Source organism: Megalops cyprinoides, chromosome 9 (genome assembly GCF_013368585.1).
Source record: "Megalops cyprinoides isolate fMegCyp1 chromosome 9, fMegCyp1.pri, whole genome shotgun sequence".
Classification (NCBI taxonomy): Eukaryota; Metazoa; Chordata; class Actinopteri; order Elopiformes; family Megalopidae; genus Megalops; species Megalops cyprinoides.
In genome coordinates, this window is record NC_050591.1 from 19,733,250 (window position 1) to 19,759,949 (window position 26,700).

At 44.8% G+C, this 26,700-nt stretch overlaps 1 protein-coding gene across 3 annotated transcripts in view; it reads right to left on the minus strand.

Moving 5' to 3' along the window:
• The window catches only part of fam168a (family with sequence similarity 168 member A), a 51,674-nt gene that overhangs the window by 20,769 nt on the left and 4,205 nt on the right, over window positions 1-26,700 (minus strand). For 2 of the 3 annotated variants that reach the window (XM_036537075.1, XM_036537073.1), the window contains exons 2-3: window positions 15,207-15,315; window positions 9,605-9,696 (exon numbers count right to left, since the gene is read on the minus strand). In XM_036537075.1, the coding sequence (XP_036392968.1) occupies window positions 9,605-9,696; window positions 15,207-15,277 (163 nt within the window). In that variant the 5' untranslated portion in view covers window positions 15,278-15,315. The remainder of the gene's footprint in view (window positions 1-9,604; window positions 9,697-15,206; window positions 15,316-26,700) is intronic. The other variant, XM_036537074.1, reaches the window with a different exon arrangement.

Consider the following 26,700-nt stretch of genomic DNA (forward strand, 5'->3'; position numbering starts at 1 on the left):
AGCAGCAGTCTAATTTTTTTCCATGCTTTGTATTCCTGTCTCCTTCAAAGAACGAAGAGACACATCTCTCCTTCAGAGGAAAAAGCAGGATTTTAAACTGAAGACAGTGAGACAGCAGCAGGGGGAGAGAAAGGAAGACACCTTCCTTCCGCTGTCACAGAAAGCTACACTGTCACTCATCCGAAGAAAAGGCACGTCACCTTTCCTGCCAAACCCTTCAAACTCTTACCCCCTTGGGTCTAAATTACACTGCTTTTTACCCTGTAAAGCGAGATAGGTTTCACTCATATTTAAGAATTCTTTTTTTTTTTTATTTGAATTGTCTGTTATGCTGAGATGCTCTCTCGCTCTCTCTCCATCCCAATTCCTTTATCTCTCCCTCATTCTCTTCCCTTTTTTCCTTCAATCCTGGAAAAATATTGCCCTGGGCATCTTCAAATGAATTCTCTAGCATCCAACGCGCCCCATCAATACCCTGCGCTACAATGGCTCTCCGCTGGAATGCTAATTACCAGCGCTGCCTCCAGCCACGAGGCAATCAGAGCGGCAGAAATCCCTTCTCTTCCTCTCGCCTGTTCCTTCCCTCTCTCTCTCGCTCTGGCCCTTTCCCCTTTCTGTCTATCTTCTTCTTTCGACCAGCGGCTGCACTCCGCACCCGATGCCGTTCCACACACCTGCAGACAGACCAGTCACTCAGAGGCCTGAGGTATGCGTCCCCTGGAGGTGTATTTATCCCCCTCCTTCCCCATGTGTTTCAGGAAATGCGAGACTTAAGCGCCAGAGCAGAAGAGAGGAGAGGAGGAGTGAGGTTACGACAAAGCCTTTGTACATATTTACAAAGCCAACGCTGAACAAACCTGCTTGACACAACACTGTCTTTTCAGTAACTTTAATCCCACTTTATGATTCATGGGCTTCTCTTTTATGTTTTTTTTTTTGCATTTGCAGCCTAACTGACGCACCTTGCACCGTTTTTCCACTTTTGCGCTTGGGTGGCAGAACAGTGGCAGTATGGGTTAGCAGTTTATTTATGAGTTACGATGCATGCAGACAGAATAATACTCAAACTTCCTGTGGACCAAGCAGGTCAACATACTGGAGACCTCCCAGGGTGGAGTTTCTCTACTGAACGGTGACCGTTTTCAGGGCTACACATTTAGAGGACGCTTGTGATCAGCATGCGGGGGTGGGGGTTCTGCGCCTCGTTCAGCCTCAGGAAACAGTCCCCGCTGCTTTCACTGCGAGATGAAATGTAAAGCAAATGACAGAAGGATATGAATTATTAATGGGGGCTTTCAGAAATTCTTTCAGTGTTTGTACACTGCTGATTTGTCTTATCGTACAGACCAGTTCTGAGCCGGCGTCTGCAGTGACTGGGGGGAGACATGTTCTTTTACACTTGACCCTCTTTGTGAGCGTCATGTGGGAAACAAAAGCAAAAATCCGCAGACACTTTCTCCAGCAATGACTTGCTGGTGTTATAGGGGAGGGGGGTAGTGTTTGTGGGAGCCAGATTAGGTAAAATACCCCAGGTGGTGTTTAAGTAGTGTCCCACACGACCCTCACGCCCCATCAACCCCCCCAAACTCCCAGCCTGTACAATACACAGACTCCTGCACGCAATCATACACAGCCTCCATCACAGCACAAACAAGACAGGCCCTGCCACCGCCACACTTTACAGCTGTGTGTAACCAGGAATGGCTCCCTCCCTCCCCCTAACAGAAAGAATGCATTTTTCCAGAGGATGATGGGCTCCTACAGACAGATGGCATGCACACTCAGCTGACTTGCCCCCACACACTGACAGAATCAATACTGTCAGTGTCTTTCTTCGTATGCACTGTTATCCAGGGGGACACAGAAAAGCCTGTGGCCTAACTCACTGACATCAGCACACAGGCCCCTCTTCCCCCATAAGCCGAGACCAATTCCCTGAACCCACACGCCGGGGATGCCACCAGGACCCTACAAACTGCAATCCATTTTATTATAAGTGAAGGGTTTTAGTGACGTCTGTGTGCCCCTCTTCCACAGTGAAGCTGGAAGCAGGCAAGGAGGAAATGGAAACAAAGCTCCCTGGCCAGGTACAGTACTATTTCTTATTGACAGAATTAGCCAGAGCTTTACCACACAATGTGGCACTGAACACCGGTGCCTAAACAGAGAGAAAGAGGAACGCCTGAACCTTGTGTGCGGTCCAAGGCTAAGCTTTTCCGTACAAAAAAAAGGACTCCATATCGCTTCCATCTCCTGCAGACTTTGCTGTGATTTTCAACGCCAGGGAGCTCCCGTCTTTCTTCTGCTACCTTTCTTTGCCTGTTTTTCAGCACAAACACCAATCAAAGTAACGCAACTGGCACACAACTGGTAGTCTGTGACCAGAGGAGCGTGCAGGCTGAGCCAACTCAGGTCAGCACAGCAGAAAGGAAATGGGAAAACCATCCTGACCCCAGAATAAGTTGCCGAGCACTAAAGTGGGAAAAAGGGTAACAGGGACTGAGAGAAGAGGGAGTCCAACAGTGTCGCTCCAGGAAACACTACAGGCCACTGCCATGCTTTTAAATATGTAACTCAAGAAAGTTTTTCATACTAAAAGTGTGGGAAAAGCCACTATTCTCTCAGAGCACGCAGACACACGAGGCGAGGTGGTCCCTGCCATTCCGGCAGATTCCTGTGATCTGAGAGCACGCAGACACATAAGAGGAGGCAGTCCCGCCTTTTTGGCACATTAAGACGCTGTGACACAATGGGTTTTATTCATGGTGACCGCGTCTTGACCTAGCCCCACAGAACTCATTCAGGCTTGTCACGTGACATGCGCCTTCTCTGGCAGTGTCACAGCAACAGCCAAAGAGAGTGGGGGAGACAGAGTTATGGAGTAGGGATGGGAAGACACCATCACTTCGCAATTTATCAAACCGTGACTCAAGTGATGCAATTAATAATATATCTGCACAAATGGATCCAGCTGAGGCAGTAGAACCATGCGTAACCAGAATACACACTCCAAATTCAGTGGCCAGAAAGAGTGTGGTCTATATGCAAACCAGATGGGAGGTTGGGCTGCTTCTTCAAGGCACAGAGAAATGCAGCATTAACAAATTAACATCAAATACGCGGTCTGGGTCAGGTCAATTTGTTCACACCACACAAAACAATTACAGTAACTTCCACAGCAAAGTAATCCATTAAGCAACTGTATCTGGTGCTTCGGTACAACTAGGTAGCCAGACACAGCTTAATCTAGCTAGCAAGCCAACTTTGTCTAAGAATGAATATAAAAATAACACTCCTGAATGGAAAATTACATTTTGCTTCTGCTGTAGTACACTGGGTAAAATAATACCATCCTGGTGGTAAAAAGCTCCTAATTAACCTTTCAGATGAGAAATACACAGATACCTTTTACATGAAGTACACTGTGAGGAATTTTGACAATGCCTTTTCAGCATACAATGCACTGTAGAAAAAATAATAAATAATACAACGTGTCAGATCAAAGAACACTGAGAGACAGAAATATACACACACTATACCCAAAAGAGCTGGCAAGCAATTGTATCTGTGATGATGAAAATGGTAAATACTAAAAGAAAACCCAAAAAGAACATGATTCAGATCATGATTCAGGATGTAAGAAACCTAAAAATGTGAAATTAAATGACTAAATTACATAATTTGTGTATAACATGTGCAACATCAATCTAATACATTTTGTAACTGACACCACTCTCCTGTCTTGAAACAGTTACAAAAAAATACAGACCAAATTGACCCTTTAGCCAGATGTGCAAAAACATGAAAAAATATAAAGCAAAGCACAGCACAGTGTGTGACTTTCCTGTTTCTCTCTCTTAACTATTGAGTCTGCACCTCGTTAGCACTGGTCCTGCATCTCCCGTTTTGTTAGTTTGCCGTTTAAATGTAGCAACACTGAGGTTACTGGAGCAATATTGTGGTGTTATTTCAAGTAATTTAAAAACTTATTTAACACGTTCGCAAAATAGCCACATACTTCCCAAGAACCGCTAACACAACCATAATTTGTATCAGTTTTTTTGCTCACTAATTCCCCTCCCAATATTGGGAGGGAGAGCGATACTATATTCTAGTGTTTAGTGTTCTTTGTTTAGTTTTCTGCCCAACCCCCCATTAGGGAGAAAGCTGTTATTTACATATGCTCACCGAGTCCTCATGCTCAGCTAGAAGTCTGCCCGTATCATTGCAAAGCATAATGAGTGACACTTTTTGCATACAGAAACGGCTGAAGGTGAGCTTTGTAATAACAGCCCCGGATTCAGGCATCAGCGGGGCTGTCGTACTGCCAGACACAGACTCCTCTAATAAAGGGACGGATGAAGGATCGCCTGCCAGAGGGCAGCACTAACAGGAGGAGAGAGAGCCTACCGGAGCCCTAATGAACAGACGCTGGCGAGAGCAGAGTGACTGAGAGGCAGAGCGACTGCTCATTGGCCCAGCGGCTGGCCGGGAGCCCCTCTGACTGGTTGATTGAGGTCTGAGGGGGAAAGGATGGGGGCTGCGGAGCCCAGGGAGATGTAAGAAAGAGCTAATGAGCTACTACTCCACCAGCAGGCAGGCGGAAGCCACACAACAACAACAGGGAGACAAAGCAGGTTGCTGAACTCACCATGTGATACACGGGGAAGGGGGGGGGGGGGGGGGGGGGAGAAGAGAGAGGGGATCAGAGGAAGACAGAGGGAGATGGGAGTGGGGGGGGCAGAGAGTAAGGAGAGGGAGAGGCAGAGAGCTGAGCAATACAGAGAGAGAGTGAAGGAGACGGTTGAGAGTGGAGGACAGAGAGAGGCAGAGGGTGGAACATCCATCTTACTGTGGATCTCAGAGAAATCTCTAAACCTCCTTCCCAGGAGCAGTGGAGGAAAGTGCGCCCTATCAAGAAGAGCGTGAATCGGAAAACATCCACCTGTCTGCAAGAACAGAGATGGAGATTTGAGAGGTGGGGTAACAACCACCCAGAAGCCCCAGGTGGAACTGGATTAAGTGCCTGAATGGGAGACCGCTGTACACCTGTGTCCACCAATATACCATCAGCACCAGCAGCACAGTGACGACAGTGAGAGCCAGATGGAAGCAGGCAGAAACATGCTGATTGTGCTTATTAATATACATTTGCTTGGCATATCGACTTACACAGCTCACACAGATTTTTACATATGATCCATTTATACAGCAGAGAATTTCAATGTGGAAATTCAGTTTACCATTTTTCAAACGGTTCGAACGGCAGCATCCCACATGGGAATCGAACCTGCAACCATCTGCTTACAAGCCCAGACTCTCCTTTAATCCAAATTACCACAAAAAAAAAAAACCCCCACAGCACTTCACACCTCGATTCAGCAATGCATCCAGCAGTCTCTACAGGCAAATGTAAAAACAACTTGATTTGAATGGCACCAGCAGAGATGTGAAACATTAAAGTTTACATGAAGGCTGTGGACAAGAGCAAAGCAAATGGATGAAGGCACCAAGGAAGTGCCCGGAAGTGCTGGTGGGGGGGGGAAAGGGGGGGGGCACTGACCCAGCGCCTCTCTCTCACTCCATTCCCTTACTCTCTCTGGAAGTCCCAGAGCTCATTAATCATTGACGGCCTGCAGCACATTAACATACCAGGCTAGCCTCCGCTTTGACCTCCATGCGCTGCCGTCCAAGACGGGGGAGGGGTGTGTGTGTGTGTGTGTACAGAAAACTAGAGAAAAGAGGGAGGGAGAACACAAGACAGAGAGACAGAGACAGAGGTAAAGGCAGGTGAAACAGATGATGAAGGAGAGGGAGGGGGGAGACAAATGGGAATACGGTAGAGAGAAATGGATACAAAGACCGGACAGCAAAGGAGGGAGGGAGAGAGAGCGATAGAGAGAGAGAGAGGAACAGCGAGCGATCAAAGCGAGCAGAATGCCGATGTCAGAGTTGTGCGGGGCCAGACAGACGGACTGAGACAGATTGAAGGGTGTGGCACAAAACATCCTTCCCTCTGCTGTCACAGGAACACACCGTTTGCCACCGAGTTCAACTACAGACCCAGAAGGACATGAAACCAGCAGGTTTCACTTTCAACATCTCAGGCCTCACAAATGCAGTGAACGCCTGAGGGGACCAATCTAGCAACAAAGTGAAAGCAGAGAGTGATTTGATCAATAAAGCAAACACTAGATCCAAAATATGTATGAGCACAAACAGCAGCAGCAAAACAGAAACAACGTCTTAGCATTTGACAGTAAAGAATTCCTGGACCATGTTCTTAATCTGTCCCCATAGATGACAGCATGCGTCCCCACCATACTGTAAAGAGTGAGAGACGCTCTCCCAGGCTGCCCCGCCTCACAACTCCTTATTGTCCCATGGGCCACTGTGTAAAGCAGCTGAGAGACCTACTGTTCCCATGTTATAGTGCGTGGAGGGTTAAGTGACGCGTTGCTGCCGTCTGCTCAGGGTCTCCTTCAGTAGCGTACACCGAGCTGCACGCCTCGGCCACATTCTTCTCATACCAGACCGCGGCACTCACCTTCAAATCAGTTGCAGCTGGCTTCCCATCTTTGCCCAATTAAAACACTCTGGCTACAGGGATCAAGTGCTTAGGAGAATTAACATCACACTGGACGTGTGTAAATCTTACAGCACTAAAAATTGTAAATCTCTTATCTTTTAATTGGATAAGTTGCTTTCCAACCTGCTGTGTACCAATCACCCCCCATGAAAAGCAAGGTGAGGCATATCATCGAAGCTACCAACACAGCACTCAGCTTCCTCACCATGGGTTGTGGAGTTAAAAATTAAACTTCACAGCTGGATGCAGACACACACCATCAGCAGAATTACCCCAATGCTGCGCCAAACATCGACTAACCATCGCTCCATGTACTGACTTGCTCCAAGTTGTGTAATCACATTTTCACTAGTGCCTTATTCCAGGGAACATGTTCCCTACCACCAGCACTGTGACGGCCATTGTATTCTGTGGTTCTGGTCAAGGAAAGAATGTTTAGTTGTGTGGAACTCACAAATGGAGAGCAGGATCCATTCCAACAACCATACAGCCATTAGTAATTAGTTGTTGGGCTAAAGAAGGAACACAGTGCAGTTACTCCTCAAGGGTTACCTTTTATTGCACCATGAAACTAAAAGATATTTAATTTCCTGAACACACAAGCATTTCAACCCCAGGACTTTGTCAGGTGAATACTGTGCTGAAATGCTTCCTTTGTTTATTTCACAATGCAATAAAAAGCAGCCTTTTGGGACCTGCAAAAGTGTGTGGGTACTTATCATTTCCAGAGGAAAAACTATGCATTTCACTTACAGTGCATCAGAGAATGTTCAAGGGCAGATACTGGACACATCAAGGGGGATGCTCATCCTGACCGCAATGGTGATTCAACCATAACAACAGACAAGTACAACAATTTTCCTTTCTTACGCAGTATTTCTGGAATATATCTGTGGCAGCTGAACATGTGCATGCACTAAAGTAATGGCTTAAATTCTGTTATGATAACCCATCACGGTATTTACACTGGTGAGTACACAATTATAATGAGAGCTGCTGAAAACTCCCTCTGATCAGCTCCACTTAGGGTCTATTACATGTGCCTCTTTCCTGTCCCGGAACTGGCAGCTCTGTGCACCCATACTGGCCAAAGTGAGCACATCTCGCCATCAGCCACACACACACACATACACACACACAGCCTTCAGGGAAACAGGCCCCTGGGTTAGCATTGATATGTGTTTGTTTCCTAATTGTGTTTGACGACAATGCTCCAGGACTATGCCTGCAATCCATTTCCAGCATGGGCTGAGTCCTCTCCCCTCTGCCCTACCGCCCCTGGCTCTGACCTGTGATGAATGCAGTGTAGGGCCCTTTCCCCCCGCAGGGCTGGTTTCTCTATGGTTAGGCTGTATGTTTCTCAGGCTGCATGCAGCTCTGTTTGGTTGACAGAGAAGCTGTACCATTCAGCTCACCCCTTCCCTGCACAAAGACATGTCATCGGTGGTTCATTTTAACAATGTAAATCTGTCTTTCGCATGAATGGCTCACCTATTACAGAGCCCCTAAACATGAAAATTTGATAGAAAGAAATGACAGCAATTTACGCTCTGCTCTTAAATCTCAACGTAGCGACAGAAAAATGTTTATTCTTTTCAAGAAAAGAGTTTAATTTCATAGTGCTTATTAGAGAATTTGATCAAATTTCAACTGCAAATTTTAACTCCTTCCACTCTTACCTCCTAAAATGTAACACACACGCATGCACACACAAACAGACACACCTGCTCAGTGCCTTCCTGTGGTGACGAGCTGGTGTCCAGATTTTGATGAAAAGCGATAAGCAGAAATGACGCTAATCTTGCCTCGGATATTCATACATGCTGAGATTTGACAGGCAGGATGTCACTTTGAGTCACGTCAAGCTGCGACATTCAGTGGGAGTCACGCAACGGCAATGCTAAACCGGATTTGGAAAACAGAAGTCTGTCTCAAAAAAAAAAAAAAAAAAGCCAAGCACACGCACAATGCCAGGGATGGTAGCTTGTCTTCCTTTCCTGGTAATGAATAATGTTTTGCCTGGGATGAATAATGTTTTTCATCTCGGCAAGACTCTACCACAGCCCGGACTCCATCATCTTATCTGTATCTTAAGCACCATCTATAGCTGTGCTCTGTCCTCTGCTTGTAATCTGTGCCCTATTTGACTTCACTCAATATCTGTCTGTGTTCATTGCAGGAAGACTGCCGTGGCAAAAGTAACTTCCTGTCTAAGCACACAGTACGTGGAATGCAGAACAGACTGAATACAAAGGGCAGAACCACCAAACTTCGGCGCATGTATCAGTGGGTGCACTTTTAACGCTGCACAGCACTCGCAAAGTCAACTGTTAATCAGCATTACCAACACAGTCATGGGGTGACAGGAAATAAAGGGAACAAAGCATAAAACAACTGAACTGGAAAAAAAAATAAGAGAAGAATAAGACGGGCCAAACACATACAATAAAGAAGAGAAACATGGGAAAAGATGAGTAAAATCAAAAAAAAAAAAAAGAATGAAGTTATAAATAAAAAGACTAAAGAAGAGGATTAACGAGAGTGCTTCTGGAAAGTACAGGACTGATGGGACACAAAAAGCTCATCAGCTTGTACAGTAGCTGGATCTACACCAAAAAGACAAGGCAGCAGAGCATTAAACACTAAAGAAATATACATCAACATTTCCAACCTACCTACAGTCAGAGTATAAAGAATACTACCCTTTACACCCATAAATCATCCGAACCCAGCACTATATGGCATCACCACATAGTGATATGGCCAAAAACTGAATTAAAAACTGGCCTTTTATGGTACTCTTTCCTTTTGATTGATGACAGATCATCATCACGGTTATCATTTGGCAAATCGGAATCTGGTATCTGTCACTAGGTGATACCTGTCAGCTGGGTTGGCATGGGGAACAACCATTCTCCTCAGTCGTACCCCCGCTGCATCTGTGCAGGTATAGTGCAGCGTTCCAACAGCTCCCCCCCCTCCCCGCACCCCAGAGAAAACATATGGGTGGCTCACCTGTGTACGCCATGTTCTTGGGGTTTCCATAGGGAGTCCCGGGCTGAACGGGACTATAAACCGGGTTCATGGTGGAAGACAGTCTACCCTTGCTGAAAGACAAAGAGAAAAGCCAAACCAAGAGGGGAAGAGAGGGGGAGGGAAGGAGAGAGAAAGTTAGAGAAAAGAAAAACAGATTTTAAATGATGCCTCCAAACAAGAAACCAAACAACCAGTCATGACAAGAGGAATAGAAACGCAAGTCATGACAGGTCATGACAAGTTAGTGAAGGAGTTCCGAGCAGTTTGCCTGTCAACAAACATCCGTGCAAGGAGTAAGCTTTGCTAGTGAGAGTTTATTCATGTATTATTAAAATTTTCATCAGAAAAGAACAAACCTTAAGAAAATGTGCACAAGTACAGAGACGTTTAGCTTTAGCCCCCTGTGCTACAGTTAAACACAATACTAACATTTTTAACACTTTACGATGCCTGTGGTTTCTCGTAAGCTGGAGGCTGGGGTGGGGTAGAGTGGTGCTGTAAACAGCTGTTAAGTTAATTACGTCAGTAAACACTCTGTGAAATACCGCCCCCTGGTTTGGTGGCTTGTTATTCCCTCTCCTGTGCGCCTTGAGGCAGACTACAGCACAGAGCCACAGAGCACACAGCTTATTCTAGGCAGCAGAGCTATTCAGATAGCCTCCCTCAGCCCTGCACTGTATAGAAATGATTCCTTTCTAATAAACTGCCTCTAGCTGCAGGCCAGGTATATCTGTGATAAGCTCAGGGTGTTTCTAATACAAACTGACCTTGGACAACAGTATTTGGTCAATACCCATTTAATCTTTGGAAAAACACAACACATGTATCATTGATAATTCATGCCAGAATCCATATGATCCTCATATAATTACCACATAATAAGGCATCTCCATGTAATTATCATTATTCATATCAATATTCAAATCTTTTTGCTGTGGTCTTGCTCCAAATATAGGACACCATGAGGGTCTGAAGAGTGTGAGGCTGCACAACACTCAACCATCATCCTGAAAAAGTTAGACAGACACATGGATTCCATGGCTGCCAATTTTTTTTTAAATAAATGCAACACTCAGTTGTGAAATCAATGAATGTGTGGCATGTGAAACTATTGGTTCCAACAGACGTGCCCCAGCATTTGGTGTTGTGAAACCTGTGGAGATGGGTTTTTGACCAAAAATGACGTGTCCGTGTGGGGGTTTTCTCGGTCTCGCTCGGCTTTGTGAATATAGTGCAGTTACCAGATGCAGAAGGCCCTGGTGGACTAGATCATTACTGTAATTTGATACTTGATCTGAGCAGGAATACATTAAATCTACTTAGATACCATCATGAGTGTGTATGATTCTTTATTAAAGAGCAAAGGGATGTGAGAAGCACATATTTCATCCAATAAAAATGTGCTGTGTATGAAGCCTTGTTGACCTCATGTAGATTGGAGAACTGAGCCATTTTCATGGGATTACACTAGTCTTCTATACTCAAAACCTTCATTTTCCAAAATCTACTTTTAGATCTACTGTGTGCTTATGTCTCTAGAACACAGACATATTACTAATATTCAACTGGTTATTTTTAAGACTGCACAAATAAAACAGACCAGTCCTCTCACAAACAGACACACAGCTCAGTCACTCATGGATGAAAACATGTGCACACACATACACTCAGAAACGGATACACTCACACAGACAGGTGCACATGGACACTCCACCCTAAATGAAAGCAGTACGGAGTTCTCAGAACTCAAGAGATTGGACAGTTCGACAGTTATGAAGAAACCTCTGCTGTTTGACGGGGGGGGTTGGGTGTAGGGACAGACCGCCCAGGTGATAAAGAAAAACATCATCCTACTTCTGGGGAGATGGTGATGTACAAGCAGCCTCCCACTGATTTAAGGCAGTCAGTGGAGGTAAAGGAAACATAAATTTAAATGCCAACATATGTACTGCAGCAACATATGTCTATGGCCTGTGGGGACACCAACACTGAACACTTATGATTACCATCGACAACCCCCCTCTAAAATCAAACAGACTAGGAATTTTTCCTGGTCTTGCTCATTAAAGAAACAACTAAATATTAACATAAATAAACTGGCAGCGAAATTGTTCACTGATGATTACCAAACTGCAGGCTAGATGAAGCAAAATGCTAATGTGGCGTTAATTTAACAGGCAAGCACAATGCTGCTGCCACCTCCTCCAAACTCACAGTAAATACCTTTTGGGAATACCTTGATTCCCCAATCACTTTGTGTGTGAGGTCTCCTGTCTACCTCAAAATGAGGACGACTTTCAATGACTATAGCTATGGGTCCCTTTACAACCCCACAGAAAAATGTCTACACTGAGTGAAAAATATCAATTTATTGTAAAAATTAAAAAAAAAAAAAACAAAACAGGTAATATGCTATCGACTAAAGCACATTACCTGGGCACATAACACAATCAGACTGAGAAAGAGATTATACCAGATTATACCAATGGTATACAATGACATGCAGAAAAAGACAAAAGAGCCTCAAACATACACTTCCCCCTCTGCTCACCTGCCTACCTCTGTATCAGCACCCCCCTGTGGTGAGTAACAGTGTCTACATTATAGCCCAGATGTCCTGTTCACAGCTGCTTGTCACTGGCAACTATCCAAAATCTTTCTCCACCTAGGGCCCCCTCCCCTCTGTATTTAAAGCGTAACTTTAATGAAAATCACATTTTAATAGACTGTTCCTTCCCTTTGTAACAATGGGTATAGCATCCATAAAAAGCTCATTTGCTTCAGTAACTAAGAACACAAGCTCCTTGTGCAGTGTACTAAACTATTCCTGGCTGTCTAACCTTCACACACAATCCATGCTCCACATCTCCTTGTATCCAAACATTGCATTGCAGTTACATCCTTTAGCACTTAAACCCATAAAATGGTCTGCAAACTAAGTTGTAAGCATAGTTTACAGTACATCATGTTTATGTAGCTTGTTAGGGCGTTATTCTGCAACATCGCAGCTTATATCCTTTTCTGGCACTGCACCATCCTTGTACTAACAAGCAGTCACGACAAGTTTGACAGTACTTGCTGGGGCCCAGAGGTAGAATGGATCAAAGTTAAGACCCCGTTTAATTGCCAATAACTGGTTTAGTAGTAACTGTTTCACTGGTATACCTAGCCATTTGTATTACTCATATTGTGTCCAAAATTCACAACTGAGATAAAATGTTGGTGTTTGGTTTGTCAACTTTTGTAAGTCTTGAATGCTTCCACTTATGTGGAACTACTACAGCTATTTAAAAATAACTAGTCCAAAAGAAAAATACATCAAATTCTTGATCATTAAGGGTTTAATTAATTCGTACAATGATTCTACAAAAAGGTAGCACCAACACAAAAAGAAAAAGGTAAACACTGAACAAACAATAAACTTCCCAGCAGCCTCTGCTTTGAGAGAAGAGACAGAGAGTGGCACCATGGTAACAGGTTCCCTGGCTGTGCCCTGTGAGGGTATTTTCCAGGGGGGAATGCCACTGGGGATGGACTAAAGAAAAAAAGAAAGAAACAAGGGCAAAAAACCCGCACTGCTGGGTAAATACTGGAAAAGGTCAGTGGAGAAGGAGTGTTGTCTTGTGTGGCTGAAGGGGGTCAGAGCTCTGCTGCTGATGATGCACTGGAGTCTGGCTGGGGTTATGGGAACTTGCAGATGTTGCATTGGGGCACATGCACCACATACACTGATGCAAGATGAGCACATGATGTCTGGCACCAATGTCCACTCATGCATTCAATCACAGAAATAGTGGTTGTGGGTGGGCTCTAAGAATTATACCACTGAAGTGCCGCTGCAGCTGAGACCAGTCAGAAAAAGTGTAAAAGGAGGGGGCACAGAAAATGGGGGAGGGGGCACAGAAAATGGGGGAGGGGGCACAGAAAATGGGGGAGGGTGCTTTGAAAAGACTGCATAGATAGGAGCATTAGGTGTCAATTCCATATGAACATCCGTCACTGAGTTTCTGCACAAATCTTTCACACAGAGTCACCTGAGGAATTACAAAGGTATCACCAATGATGCCAAGATGAGTGGATGGAGTTAAGGGTGGCCCTGTCAGTCAGGGCCTGCACCTATCATGTTCCTCTTCAAGAACAGGGGACGAGAGAGCTTCCAGCAATGTGGAGTGATCTCAAACTACATAATGATTGCAGCAACTCAGTCAGTGAATATTTGCAACCCTGTGTGGTAGTTTGAGGGAAAAAAACCACAAGCTTTGTATGTGCAGAGAGAGAAGTGTGCCTCGCCACCTCGAAAGGGCTGGTTCAAGTGTTATCCTTCACCATCTTCTTTTGGCATCTTCCCACCTCACCTAAATTAATGTGAATTACTCAGCATTCAGAGCACTGTTGGCTGGTGCTGGTGCTGTAGAACAAAGCACTTTAAAAGATCGCCTTGCAAGGTAAGAGAGTAAGAGAGACACACTCAGGACTCAGGAGGTGTTGTTTGCAGACACCTTCATGAGCCTCCTTTTGTAAAAATCTTCAAAAGAGTATAAATAAAACAGGACCATGTCATTTGGTGCTGACACAAAAGCATAAATATGGGGAACTCAAGTGATTATTGGTTTAAACAATGTTACTCCAGCAGATATAAGTAGTGGACACAGTTGGAGCCCATCTGGCTTTTGAGTACCTTGTAACTGGTCTCTACAGCCAAAAAAAACTTGGGAGTTGAAAAGTTATTTGACAAGCGCAACAACTGTGCTTTTCCCCCTTCTTCGTTTATCAGAAACAGGCACAGAAACTGGACCTCCAGCATGCCTGTGAAGGACATTTAGAGGGCCTCACCACAAGTGCACCATAAAACACGAGACAAGTCCTGGATTATTACAGGGAAGTTGCATGTTACTGCCCTAAAAAGGAAAAGAAAAATTGCTATAGTGTAATGCAGAGTTCCTGATCCCAACAGGTATGTGTATATGCCCTGGGTCATGCAATCTCACTCACTCACATGCTCAGGAAAACAAATATCCACAGACAGACAGAAACACAGACACACACACACACACACACAAACAAACCGACACATGGAATTACACACAGAAACAGAAAGCTGCCACACAAACAGCCTGTGACACAAATACGCACAATACAAAGCAAATGACATGAGCCTTGGTAACTGAAAGGAAGGTTAGCAGGTTTAAAAAGTTCAAGCATCTGTCTCATATGAACTGCACAGGCGTAAACAGGAAGGACATGGGGAGAGGAAGATCACACAGTAGCTGAGAAAAGAAAATTTAAACCAGAAAAATATTCAGTTTGTTCAGTACCAACACGTTATTTTCTTTTCAGAACAAAAATCGACCAATAATCATATTCATAACATTGCATATTTCAGTTCAAGTCAATACAGAAAATGTCCTCATCTTGATTTTGAGTGTTTACGGTGAACCGTTAAACACTGGCAGGGCTGAGGGCTGGGCGTGGTCGGGAAAGGCACAGGATCCTCTACCGGTCCACCTGAACTTCAGGTCACCCCAGTGCCCTCACAAACAAGACTGAACATGAAAGCAATTCAAGCAGTTTCTACACTGACCTCTTCAAGTTTTGACAGCTTTCGGGTTGGTACAAGAAACTGAATTTGTCAGTGGGATGCCCGCTTGCCATTCTTGGGAAAAGCTAATGTAGGGGAATGGATATGCAATCTGAAAAATACAGCAAGAGGTCATTGTTACAACAGGCGTCAGGGAGCAGAACAAGCAAGCAAACAAGCAGAGCATAACAATGAAGCGCAGAGCAGGGCAAGACTCCATCAGACTCGCTCACCCACACGCAGCACTGTGGACAGATACATTATGAACGTCAGGACATTAAAAGGTACAGCACTCTCCACGGTCTCAAAATCCACTTTACCACAGCTGATATGCTGAAATGATTACCCTGCGTGTGTGTGTGTCTGTCTGTGTCTGTATGTGAGTGTGACAGGAAAGAGAGCACAACACACACGTGTGTGTGTGTTTGTGTGTGTGTGAGACAGAGAGAGAAAGAGAGAGTGTTTTTACTGGTAGCTTCCTGAAGCTTGCTGTGCTGTGGTCTCACTGCAATTAATCAAGACCTGACAGGATCACCTTGTGTTCTCTGTAGCGGACAAACCTGTCTGTCCTCCCTTGTTATTTCACTCCCCCCTCTCTCTCTCTCACACATCCTCTGCCGCTCTTCATTTTACTGTGCCGCAAAACAAGGAGCAGACTTCCAGTGACTCGTTGTCACTGGAAAACAATAGATCTAATTGTCCAGGGAGAGGTTCTCCCTGGTGGGCTGACGGGTAGTAACTGATGGAGGCTCCACCCAGTACATGGCAAGTCTGGAGAGAGAGGTTCTGCCCACTTGAGGACAGAAAGATGCTAGGCTCTGCCCACCTGGAAGTAATGTGGACGAGAGAGGTTCCGTTTTCAAGGGCGTTGTTGTGTTATCACAATGTCGCTGTTCTCTGCTGTTTGGAAATTAACAATAGCTCTCCCATGGGAAAAATCCTCAAGTCTTTGTACTGATATGAAGAGACAGGTGTTAAAATGTTTGAATCTAGGCTATTCAGTGTGTGTGTGCCTGCGTTTGGGTGGCTAGAAATTTGAGGTTCAGTGCGTCCTTTTAAAACCTTGGCTCCAGCATTATCTTAAGCACACAGTTTGAATAAAAATACCTGGGCAAATGCTCATACTCACCCCATGATTCACCACCATATTTTGTTGTTGCAGAATCGTACCAAAATCACAGAGGAATTTTAGCCTCTGTTACCCTTGGAAATGCCCATCTTTTATTATTAATGTCCACCCCACATAACACTGACTACTGAAGAGACCTGCACAGAATTGACCTGAGGGAAAAAAGATAAGGCCTAATACATGAAAAAGGAGCCCGCCGATTAATAACATTCAGCTTCTCTGTATTTGTTTATCAACCCACGAATCAATGAGATTCAATCTATAGGGAAATAAATCATCAGTCAGACAGCACACAACACACCCCCCCAAGGCAAAAAATCCACTACAATACCATCCCTCCTCCATCCTTTCCCCCATTCTGTCCTCATCAGACCTTTTAGAAGCATGTTCCCTTATCTGCTTCATTTGATCGCTGCTTTTGTTTAAGGTTTCACGAGAGCTATTTATCTCAATTAGACATTGAGTGCTTTATGGCCTCCATTATCAAATGCTGAAATAATCGAACCCTGGTTTTCCCTCCCTAAAGGACTGTGGAACTGCATTTCTGTCTGTGTAAAACGAGATTTACTTCAAAGAGATCTGTATTCACTTCGTGTATGTACAGACAAAAATACTCATATCATGAACAAACGATTTCTTAATTAATTCACGTTACTCCACCAAAATGACTGATTACTAACGCAAGTAAAGGATGAGTGACCTTGTGGCAAAATGTTTTTCTATGATTTAAGTATATACGTGTTACATATATAGTACAATTTTTTTTTACAAAATGGCTGCATAATATTAGGTTGACTTTGGATCCGAAGACAATTGGGATCGAAAAGAAAATGGCTGCCCATCATTGGTCCTTAACGTGACTGGTAACAACTCTAATGAAAGCAGAAATATCAGCAGACTTATTGAGGTCACATAACCCTCTGAGAAGCTGTGGAAAATAGACATCAGCGCCATTGCCCTCCACACAGAGCTGTGCAAGTGTGGGAGCACAAATCTACAGTCGCCTCCTCTCAGACCTTTCTGGAAAACCACACAGAACAGATCAGCTGCATGAACAATTGGGAGCAAATATTTGCTTATAAATTCAAGTTCTACACTGATTCCCTGGATAAGTGCTTCAATGTCTGGTTTTAATTTTCATGGACTGCCCAATAACCTTAAGTAAAATAATAGGTGATTCATGAGTATTCATGCCCTGCTTTAAAGTGAGAGTGAATACTGCTCCGTTTGAGAATTATTTACACAGAAGAAACAATGGACTTTCATGCCGTACTTGGGGAAAAAGCTGGCTTAACTTGCTCAAATATTTTAAACTGCAGAACATCCAAATATCAAATTATTCAAAATTTATATCCTTAATAACACCTACATACATGTCTTATGTATACCAGAAAGCCCAATAGCCCAACAATAAATTATTGTTTTACACTGTGGCCTACAGCTCACTGTGTGTTTTAGTGGGAGTGGCAGTTATGTCAACTCTGGTACATTCTTCAGTGAGGTGCTCTGCGTTTCTTCCAATGAGAAATGAGCCCCATGGCAAGAACATACAGAAACCCCTACCCTAAATCTTCTACCCTAAACCTCTATCTGCGCGTGCTGGTAAATCAAAATAAATGTACACACTGAGCAAATGGAGCAGAGGATTTAGGTGTTATGGACCAAGAATTCTCAAGTAGGCTATTTCAGCCTTAGAGGCCAAAGATTGTTCCAATATGTGGGGTCCAACTTGGCTGTGATCAGTGACATACTGGTATGTGGCAAGAATGATATTCTACTTATGGCTGGAAAGAGTGATATTCCAGCATTTTGCCAGAAAGAAAGATATTCTCACATGTAGCTGAGGAGAGGGACATTCTACTATCTGGAGAGGAAGAGTTATATTCTACTATGAGAGTGGGGAGAGTGACATTCTAACAAGTGACTGGGATGAGTGATATTCTGATATGTGGTTGGGAAGAGTGATATTTTAGTACCTGGCTGGTATTGAAGTCTGGAGAGAGAGCAAGACAGGGCTGCCTTCTCCCTTACAGCTGTGAACACATCAACACAGACTTGACTATGGCCAAAAAATGTATTGCCTGGTTTTGTATTGGGATGTTTTTGCTCACAGTTGGTGCATATGGGTCTGTGTATATGCGTGTGTGGGCCTGTGTATGAAAGAGGATGCTTAACTGCCATAGTTCCCCATTCTCAAAGCATGGACACACACACAGCTTGTTCTCTCTCTCTCACACTCTCTCTGCTTCTATGGGAGAGATGCTGCCCTCTCTCTCTCCCTCTCGCTCTCTCTGCCACCCGCTCCCTCTCTATTTGTGCAATTCTGCAGTACAGGAGAGAACAATGCTGCAGTGCCCTTGAGCTCCGCTCTGTAGGAGCAGCAACGTTGCGGTTACGTTGTGGTTACGTAACTCACTCCCTATTTTTACAACATATTTCTACAAGGTTCTGTTAGTGTGCTTACTGCAGGCTCAGACAAATTCCCTTTCACTCCCCCTGAACTCACTCACTCTATACAAACACAAACACACACACACACACACACACGCGCACACACACGCGCACACACACGCGCACACACACGCGCACACACAGAAAAACACACAAACACACATACAAGCACACACATCTCACACAATCATCCCACGAAAATCACACACGTATCCTCTTAAACATTTACACAAATACGTTCTGTGTAAAAAAACACACACACTAAAAGCAAACACTGTAAAAACACACACAGTTACAAACATAACCTGTGAAACACACCAACCACACAAAAACTCTCCCTCAACCAAAAGACAAACAACTACACACAGGAAACATAAATGGACACACTGTAAACGCACACACATACATACACTTACACACAAAAAACACACAGCCTGTAAAAACACAAGCACACACACATGCTCGCATACAAGCGCACACACAAACTAACATACATGTACACACGCAGGAAACAAATACACGCAGGCTGTAAAAACACACACACGCATGCACGCACTGACCCTGCTGTACCTGCCGCTGCCTCTCTGTCACAGGCTTCTGTTCTGGGCTCATCTTCAGCAGATGGCAACAGGAGGCTCGGGGACACGGCGCGCCACTAGCGCCCCACCCAGCCCTGACCCATTAGTGAACCCTTCAGCGCATGAGCTGCTCGGGGCTGATTGGGCCTGACAGGATTCACCTACAGGGGGCGCAAAGAGGCCAGAGCCAGAGCCGGAACACCAGCCACATGTCACCGAGACAAAGACGCTGGTGTCATTCATGCCAGCGGCCTGGCCAAGCGGGTAAGGAACTCTGCTTGGAAGGTTGCAGGTTTTACTCCTGGATGGGGCACAGCTGCTGTTGGGCCCTTGAGCAAGGCATGCTGCCTGAATTGTATCTGTACATATACAGCTGTATAACAGGTAACATGGCCTAGAATATATCACTCAGTGTTTGCATTTTCAGGAACAAACGCGCAATAATTTATGGGTCAAGCACGGCCACAGACTACTTTACAGTTCATTAGTGCTTCTAACATAGCGTACCTAAATGTCAATCAATATGTACCCCCTTATTTTATCGGTCACAACAACTGAGCAGTGCTCTTGATTTACCTCATGTTATGCTCACTGCAGCCCAATAAATCACATATCAGTAAAGGAAGCAAACGATTCCATTTTGAAATTCTAAGTCTGTTTGAAATGCTGTTCTTGGGCAACTCTGCAATTCTGTCTGTGATTGCGTGATAGCAGAAAAGTAGGGCTCTAAATATTTTCATTACAATGTATTATTTATTGGTCTGGCAGACTCCCTTATGCAAAATAACTAAGATGGCTTTTTAAAAAATATTTTTCATTTATACAGCAGAATATTTACTGAGGCGACCAAAGGCAAGACAAGCACCTTGCCCAAGGGTACAAGGTCAATGTCTTGCTTGGGATTGGAACATGCAACCCTCTGGATGCAGTCTCACCTCCCTTAATGACTACACCAACTTCCATTCTCAAGGTCAAACACCTATTCAGCACACAGGGCAGGTCAAAAGGGGTGCATTATGGGCATGTGGAATACAGCAAAGGGGCACATGCTGAGGACTATTCTGTCATCTCAATGGAACATGCAGCTCTTTAACCCCCCCCAGACAAAATCACCCAAATCATTCCATCACATAGGACATTCCTGCCAGGATTTCAGTTCAAAAAAACCCTTTAGCAACATGTTCCTCCAAAAAAACATAACAGCCTGACATCCCTGAAGCCTTAAAAAATGACTTTATGAGAGAGCATCAACATGCACTGATCATGGAGACACTACAACCCGTGGCCAGCACCACAGGCCTTTTCATACAGTGGCAACATCTTGTAAAACACCTGCCTGATATCACCCCTTTCATTTCTGATCCACTCTCACTTTGCCTCCTGCTACCTGTGCACACACCCATACACACACACACCTACACAGTCTCAAGAGGAGGCTCACACGAAAATGTCTTCTCAAAAACGGCCTCAAAATCTCAGTCTAAGATCGGAGATCATGCTGGTGAGCGGTATGTAAGCACACCTTCCCCCGCCCCTCCGAGCGCCCCAGCTCGTGCGAGCAGGCGCAGCGCACAGCGCTGTCTCTCAGGCTCACCGCAGGATCCGGAGAATGCGCACAAACGCAGCTCCCCCGTGGAGCCCAATCCCCCCAGGCACGAGCCTCTGCGTACAGCTTCCGACTGCTCCGCTACTGCGGTAAAACAAACACCATAAATAAATCACCGGGCACTAAAACAACACAGGAAAAAGCCAAGCATTTCATATCACATCATGAGCGCACGCACGCCCATAGCAACTCTACATGCTGAGACAATGGCAAGGACGACAATATAGCCATGAACGTGCAATTAATCAAACACGGTTAGTTTTCAGTATAAAGGTTAGTCTAAGTGTTGCTGCCTTCATGACAACAATTGATATAAAAAGAGAAAACATGCATCGGTTAAGTGGCAAATCGTACGCTTGTGCCCTCCCCCCACCTGCCGTTCTCACTCAACCTGGCCCATTACTCATCCTTTCTCTTGCACCGCAGAGTATTTACTGACACGCTGTGCAGTTCATCTCAGATAGATTCAATCAGGCGTGCGCGGGAGCGAACATGCCACAACAACTCTTCCATTCTTCACTCTTCACCTCCCTCTTTCTCCCTCACTCCTTTCTGACAGGAAGACAATGAGCTCCTCCCTGCCCACACGGAATTCAACAAACTGCTGCATGTGGCCAGGGGGGCTCATTCAAACAGTGACCAGGTCTGCGCGCAGGCAATTCTGCCTAACACTCTGGAATCGCGAATATAAACATTCATATGAACACAATGATTACATGCTTTATTAATAGTGCATTAATAACATCTGTTTAAGAGCAGTTGGTTATTTCCTTGAAATATTAATATGTTTTCTGGTTTTGACATCCATGTCCTGTGTGTGTGACTACTGTCTTTGATTATGAGGAAGGAAGTAGAGGGGCAAAAGAGCCTTGTCTACTGGTTGATGCTAACACAAGTGGTAAGTATCCATACCCAGTGATTCACTGGGTGTTTCACTGACAGAACCACAGCAACAACTCAAGGAGCTGTGCTTCCTTTCCCCTCCCCTGCTCCTTTTCATTCACAATTACACCTGCCAGTCTTAATATCTTTACTTGACTGACTACTTACTTCTAAATACCTGAAATGCACATTAGCAAGGGTTTGATGTGTTAAACAACAGCAGTTATGCCAGTGGCCCTGATGGCAAAAAAATCTAATCACAAATAAAAGACACCTAATGAGGTACACTGAAAAACGGGCTGCTGCGCTCACAACCCGCAGAAGAAAGTCAATTTTCCGTGTTTTCTGCCCTGCCTGGGGTAAGGAACGAGGGAGTGGAAGCAGAGGACGACTCGGAACAAACGGTGCGCTTCCCCTGCGGCGCGCCAAAGAACAGCGGCTGCCATCCCTACCTCTGTACCTGGGCTCTGCCACAGGCGGGGCGGCGTTAAATTATTCAGGTGTGAAGAGGTGCTGGGGCACGCGCCGTCTCTCTCTCTCTCTCAGAGCTGCAGGAGATGTGATCAAAGCCAGGAAGGATCTCGCTGCGAGTGCGTGTCTGCGCGTGTGACGAACACCGCGGCGGGAGACAGAGCGAGCAAGCGGGCTCGGCGGGAGCCGCGATGCCGACAAACACACAACACCGCTGCAGATCCTGTCCGCGCAGCGAGCGCCAGCGGGGACCGCTACACAACTCCGCCGTACAACAACCTGTCCGTGCGGAACCGACCGGCACCGACGGTCACGCAACACTACCACACGACCTGTCCACAATGCGCGCGGCAACAGCAACAGCGCGCACCCACGCTGCGGTTACACACTGTTACACAAAGTGCCTATGCCGAGAGGACTAGCACTAACAATTACACAACACTGCTGTCTTACTGATGCAACTTGAGTGAAGTGCAGAGCCACGCAATCGACACCTACAAAAGAAAGCGAGGCTGCTAACACAGATCAAGGGGACAGAGCCTTTCTGTGCAGTGGAATTTCAGTCCCATTGCCACTCCCCTTTGTTTAGACTTAACATGCTAATTCACTGCTGCGGTGCTTAATATGACCAAGAGTCTATCTCTGGCCCTAACTGCTTGTTTCTTAATGATATTACACCACCTCTCCCTTGGAGGCGTCCATGGCAATGGGTAAATCTCGCCTAACAAATGGGGCCCTCCACAAAACCTAATTTCTCAAGTTCTAATTCAATAAACCGGACAATCAAATGCACCTTGAATCAAATCACTTCTGGCAGACTGAGCCCCCCCCCCCCCCCCCCCCCCCCAAATGGGTAGCAGGTCTGACAAAGGTATCACATTAATGGAAGTTGATTTGGGAGTAGTTTAAGCACAGGAATGTTGCTGGACTTCGGGGTGCTTTGTGGCATGCTAGGGTTTGGGTAAACACTGATAGTGTCACTCCAAAGCTAGAGCTCAGGGACAGACATCGCTGTTGACCAGCTTGCAGGTGTGGACTTCATTACAGGAATCTGTGCTCCGTGATCACTGTGATCCCTTGAAGAAGCAGGGCAAAATTTAGAGAGCTCCTGACATCCTTTGAGGTCATCCCTCAATTTCATTACAAATGTGTTTGGGATTCCTGATAGCTGATCGCATTGACCACATTCACTCAGGAATAATGTCAAGATGCTGATGGGCTAATCTGAGGAATTTCAAAACCCAAACTAACCTTCTCTAAATCTGATCACTTAATTACGCCCTGCCCTGATGAAGGCGAAGACATTGCATTTAACCTAGGCACACTTTCCCCAGCTTGCCTGCTCTGTTTATAACTTCAGCTGAAACCGAAGCCCTCTTCTGTTCATACACATGCTGACCCTGAATAACCTCTGACCCCTCCAATGCCACCGGCACTGGAGCTGGACTCAACTCTAGGCCCTGGGGCTTCTCCCCTTACTGGGGGAGGAAAGAACCAAAGCATCTGCAATCTCCGAAATCATGATCAGTCTCAAAGGCCTTTCTTGTTCACATATAAGGCCTTCATGACCTATGTGGAGGGTCACTGAGAAAGAAAGAAGCCGAAATGGATGGAGACACAGCGATTCTTCACAGCTTGGCCTGACAATTCCCCTCCTCAAGTAGAGTAGTTTGATGGAGGCTATGAGAGAGTGGTAGGGGAGGTCTGTCTGCAACCCCTGGATATCAGGTGCTATATAGGGTAACTTATCAAAAAGACCACATGCCATTTCACACAACTAAGAGACAGAACTGGCAAGGCCTGAGAGACAACTACTGAAACGACAGCCATCACTTTAACAGTGCTTATCCATTTAAGTTGGTAGTGATATTAACTTATTTATGATCCTACCTTTCCAAGTTACACGTGGGTGTTAAATAATAGGCAAATGTATGTCTTCATATTTTTTTTACATGAAGTATTACCAGTATTCAAACACAGGACAAAACAGCAGCTGCAACAGAGAGGTTAAACCATCTCACTAGTTCTGGAAATGCCAGCAGCTTCAAGTAAGAGAGCAGCAGTAAGCGTGAGGAAAACATAATAAACGACAGGAAAGCACAATGTGAAAGCACACTGAGCACGTTCATCAGATCAACAGCAACGCAAGGGAAGCGGAGAAGGCCTTATCACAGAAAGCTTTACCCATCAGGAACGACAACAACAGCCACACTGCGGCTTTTCATAGCAGAAAACCTTCTCTGATGAAATAGCATCTGATCCGAATACGGAGAACAAGTGATGAATATGTGCATGAAACAAATACTTTATGTCACAAGCACTCATATATGTACCCCTACAGACTGAGCTATTTTAGTGTTTTTCATTTTGATGTATTGAAATTGACATAAGAGTGGATTAGATCATGCAAAAAACATTGAAGGATCACTGTGTGTGCGTGGGTGTGTGTGTGAGAGAGAGAAAGAGAGAGCACTCATAACATTGTAATTATGACTGCAATTATCTTAAAGCTGTGAGAGAGTAAATTGATCACAACTCACAGAAACAATGATACATATGACTCCTCTAAAAAAGAAAATCATGTTAATTAAAAAAACATGCTTATTACCATGTCAATTGTAAGGAACTGTGCCGCTCCACCTCGCCCTTCCTCACGAAAACACGCACACAGACACATACAGACACTATTATCACAACAGGAATTTCAGGAGGGGGGGGGAGGGTATCGTTCTTGAAAAATAAAGTAATTGTTTTAACAAAGAAACGAGTGCTCTTTCCAGAGTTATAAAAAGCCTTTTCTAATTAAATGCCTGGCATTAATACAACCATTACTTCTGTTTTGTAAAAGCCATTATCTCCCTAACAATTGAGCAAAACCAACATTTTAGCAGACAGCCCAAATCCCCACGCCGCATTTAGGCCCCATGTCCTTAAATTCCTGAGAAGACTATGAGTGGTCGTTCTCTGCTTATCGCCTGTTCCTTTGTGTCATCATTCTTCTATGCTTTCAGAATGGCACCTTTTTCTAAAAGGGGATAATGCGGGTTTCATTCATAAGGAGCTCCTAGCCTGCGTCACTGCCACCCCTCCCCCACTTTCTTCCCTCTGTTCCCATAGCATGCTGGGTTCACCCTCTGAGGCCCTTCTGCATCTTTTTCGCTTTGATACCATCCGCGATTTGGCCACAAACACCAACGGACAGCTAGGCCCAGGACACTCACGCTTACACTCATCCATGTTAAAACAAACCGAATCCTCTACGAGTGTATTTGTTGAAAAACGTCCAGTCCCTCCGTTGAGCCAAGAGCTTTGCTGTCTTCTGTTGTTGCTTTGTGCGCGTGTTACTATATGTGTGTCACATAATGGTAATAAATGACGAACATACAATATGGGTAATAGGAGTGTGGTAGTGTAGAGGTAGTGTAGAGGTAGCTATCCTGACAGGTTTAGACATCTATAGGAGTTCAGACAGCTTGAAGAGAATGATATGAGATTATCACTGAACCCTTAACTGCTGTCCGCCATAAACCTTAAATGGGATAAATTCACAAGCTCCTCTCTGCAGAACATCAATTACTTTTATATCAACAATTAGCACAAACAACTCTGGCTTTTGTTGATAACAGCAGACGTCAACTTTACTACAGTAACACTACTGTTTTACAAATATCTTACATGCGCACTTGCAGCATGCATGTTTAGCACCAAAATTAAAAGTGACCCACAAATTAGGCCCTGAGGCCAAATCCAGCTACACAACACAAGGAGGGGTGGGGGAACACGCACCTAAGGCAAAAGAGGAATTACTTACAGAAGATTAACATGCAATACTTTCAACTCCCCTGCTTCTGCACCTGTGTTCCTGCATGACAGTAATATATGAGGTATATATGAGTGAGGGAGAAGGAGGGCGCCATGCTAACCATTCATAAAATCATTTGCTTGGGACACCGAATCCTGCAGGGGCCTTATGTTTTTGCATTTTAGATATAACCTTTTTATTTAGACAGCTGAACATTAAGTATTGGGGCCTTGCCCACAGAAACAGTGGCAGTGTCCAGGCTGGCCATTCGTCCAGTTTACATCACCGTCACACACAGGCCTTTCCAAAGAAAACTCCAAAAAGGGCTTGAAGAACATCTCAAACCAAGAGGCCTGTAATATTCTTCAGAATGAATATGACCTCCACCTCTGCTCCCAAAACAACCAGAATAAAACACAAGCCTATGTGAAAGGAAGATAAAGATAAAGTTGTAGGTTGATGCCACTTTAAAGACAATGTCCCTGTTTTTTCACACTGAAAATGTGCCGGGTTTTGCAAACACCAAGATGCAGAGCCATCTTCTGCAATGATGCGTTGCAATAACTACTCAATAATTA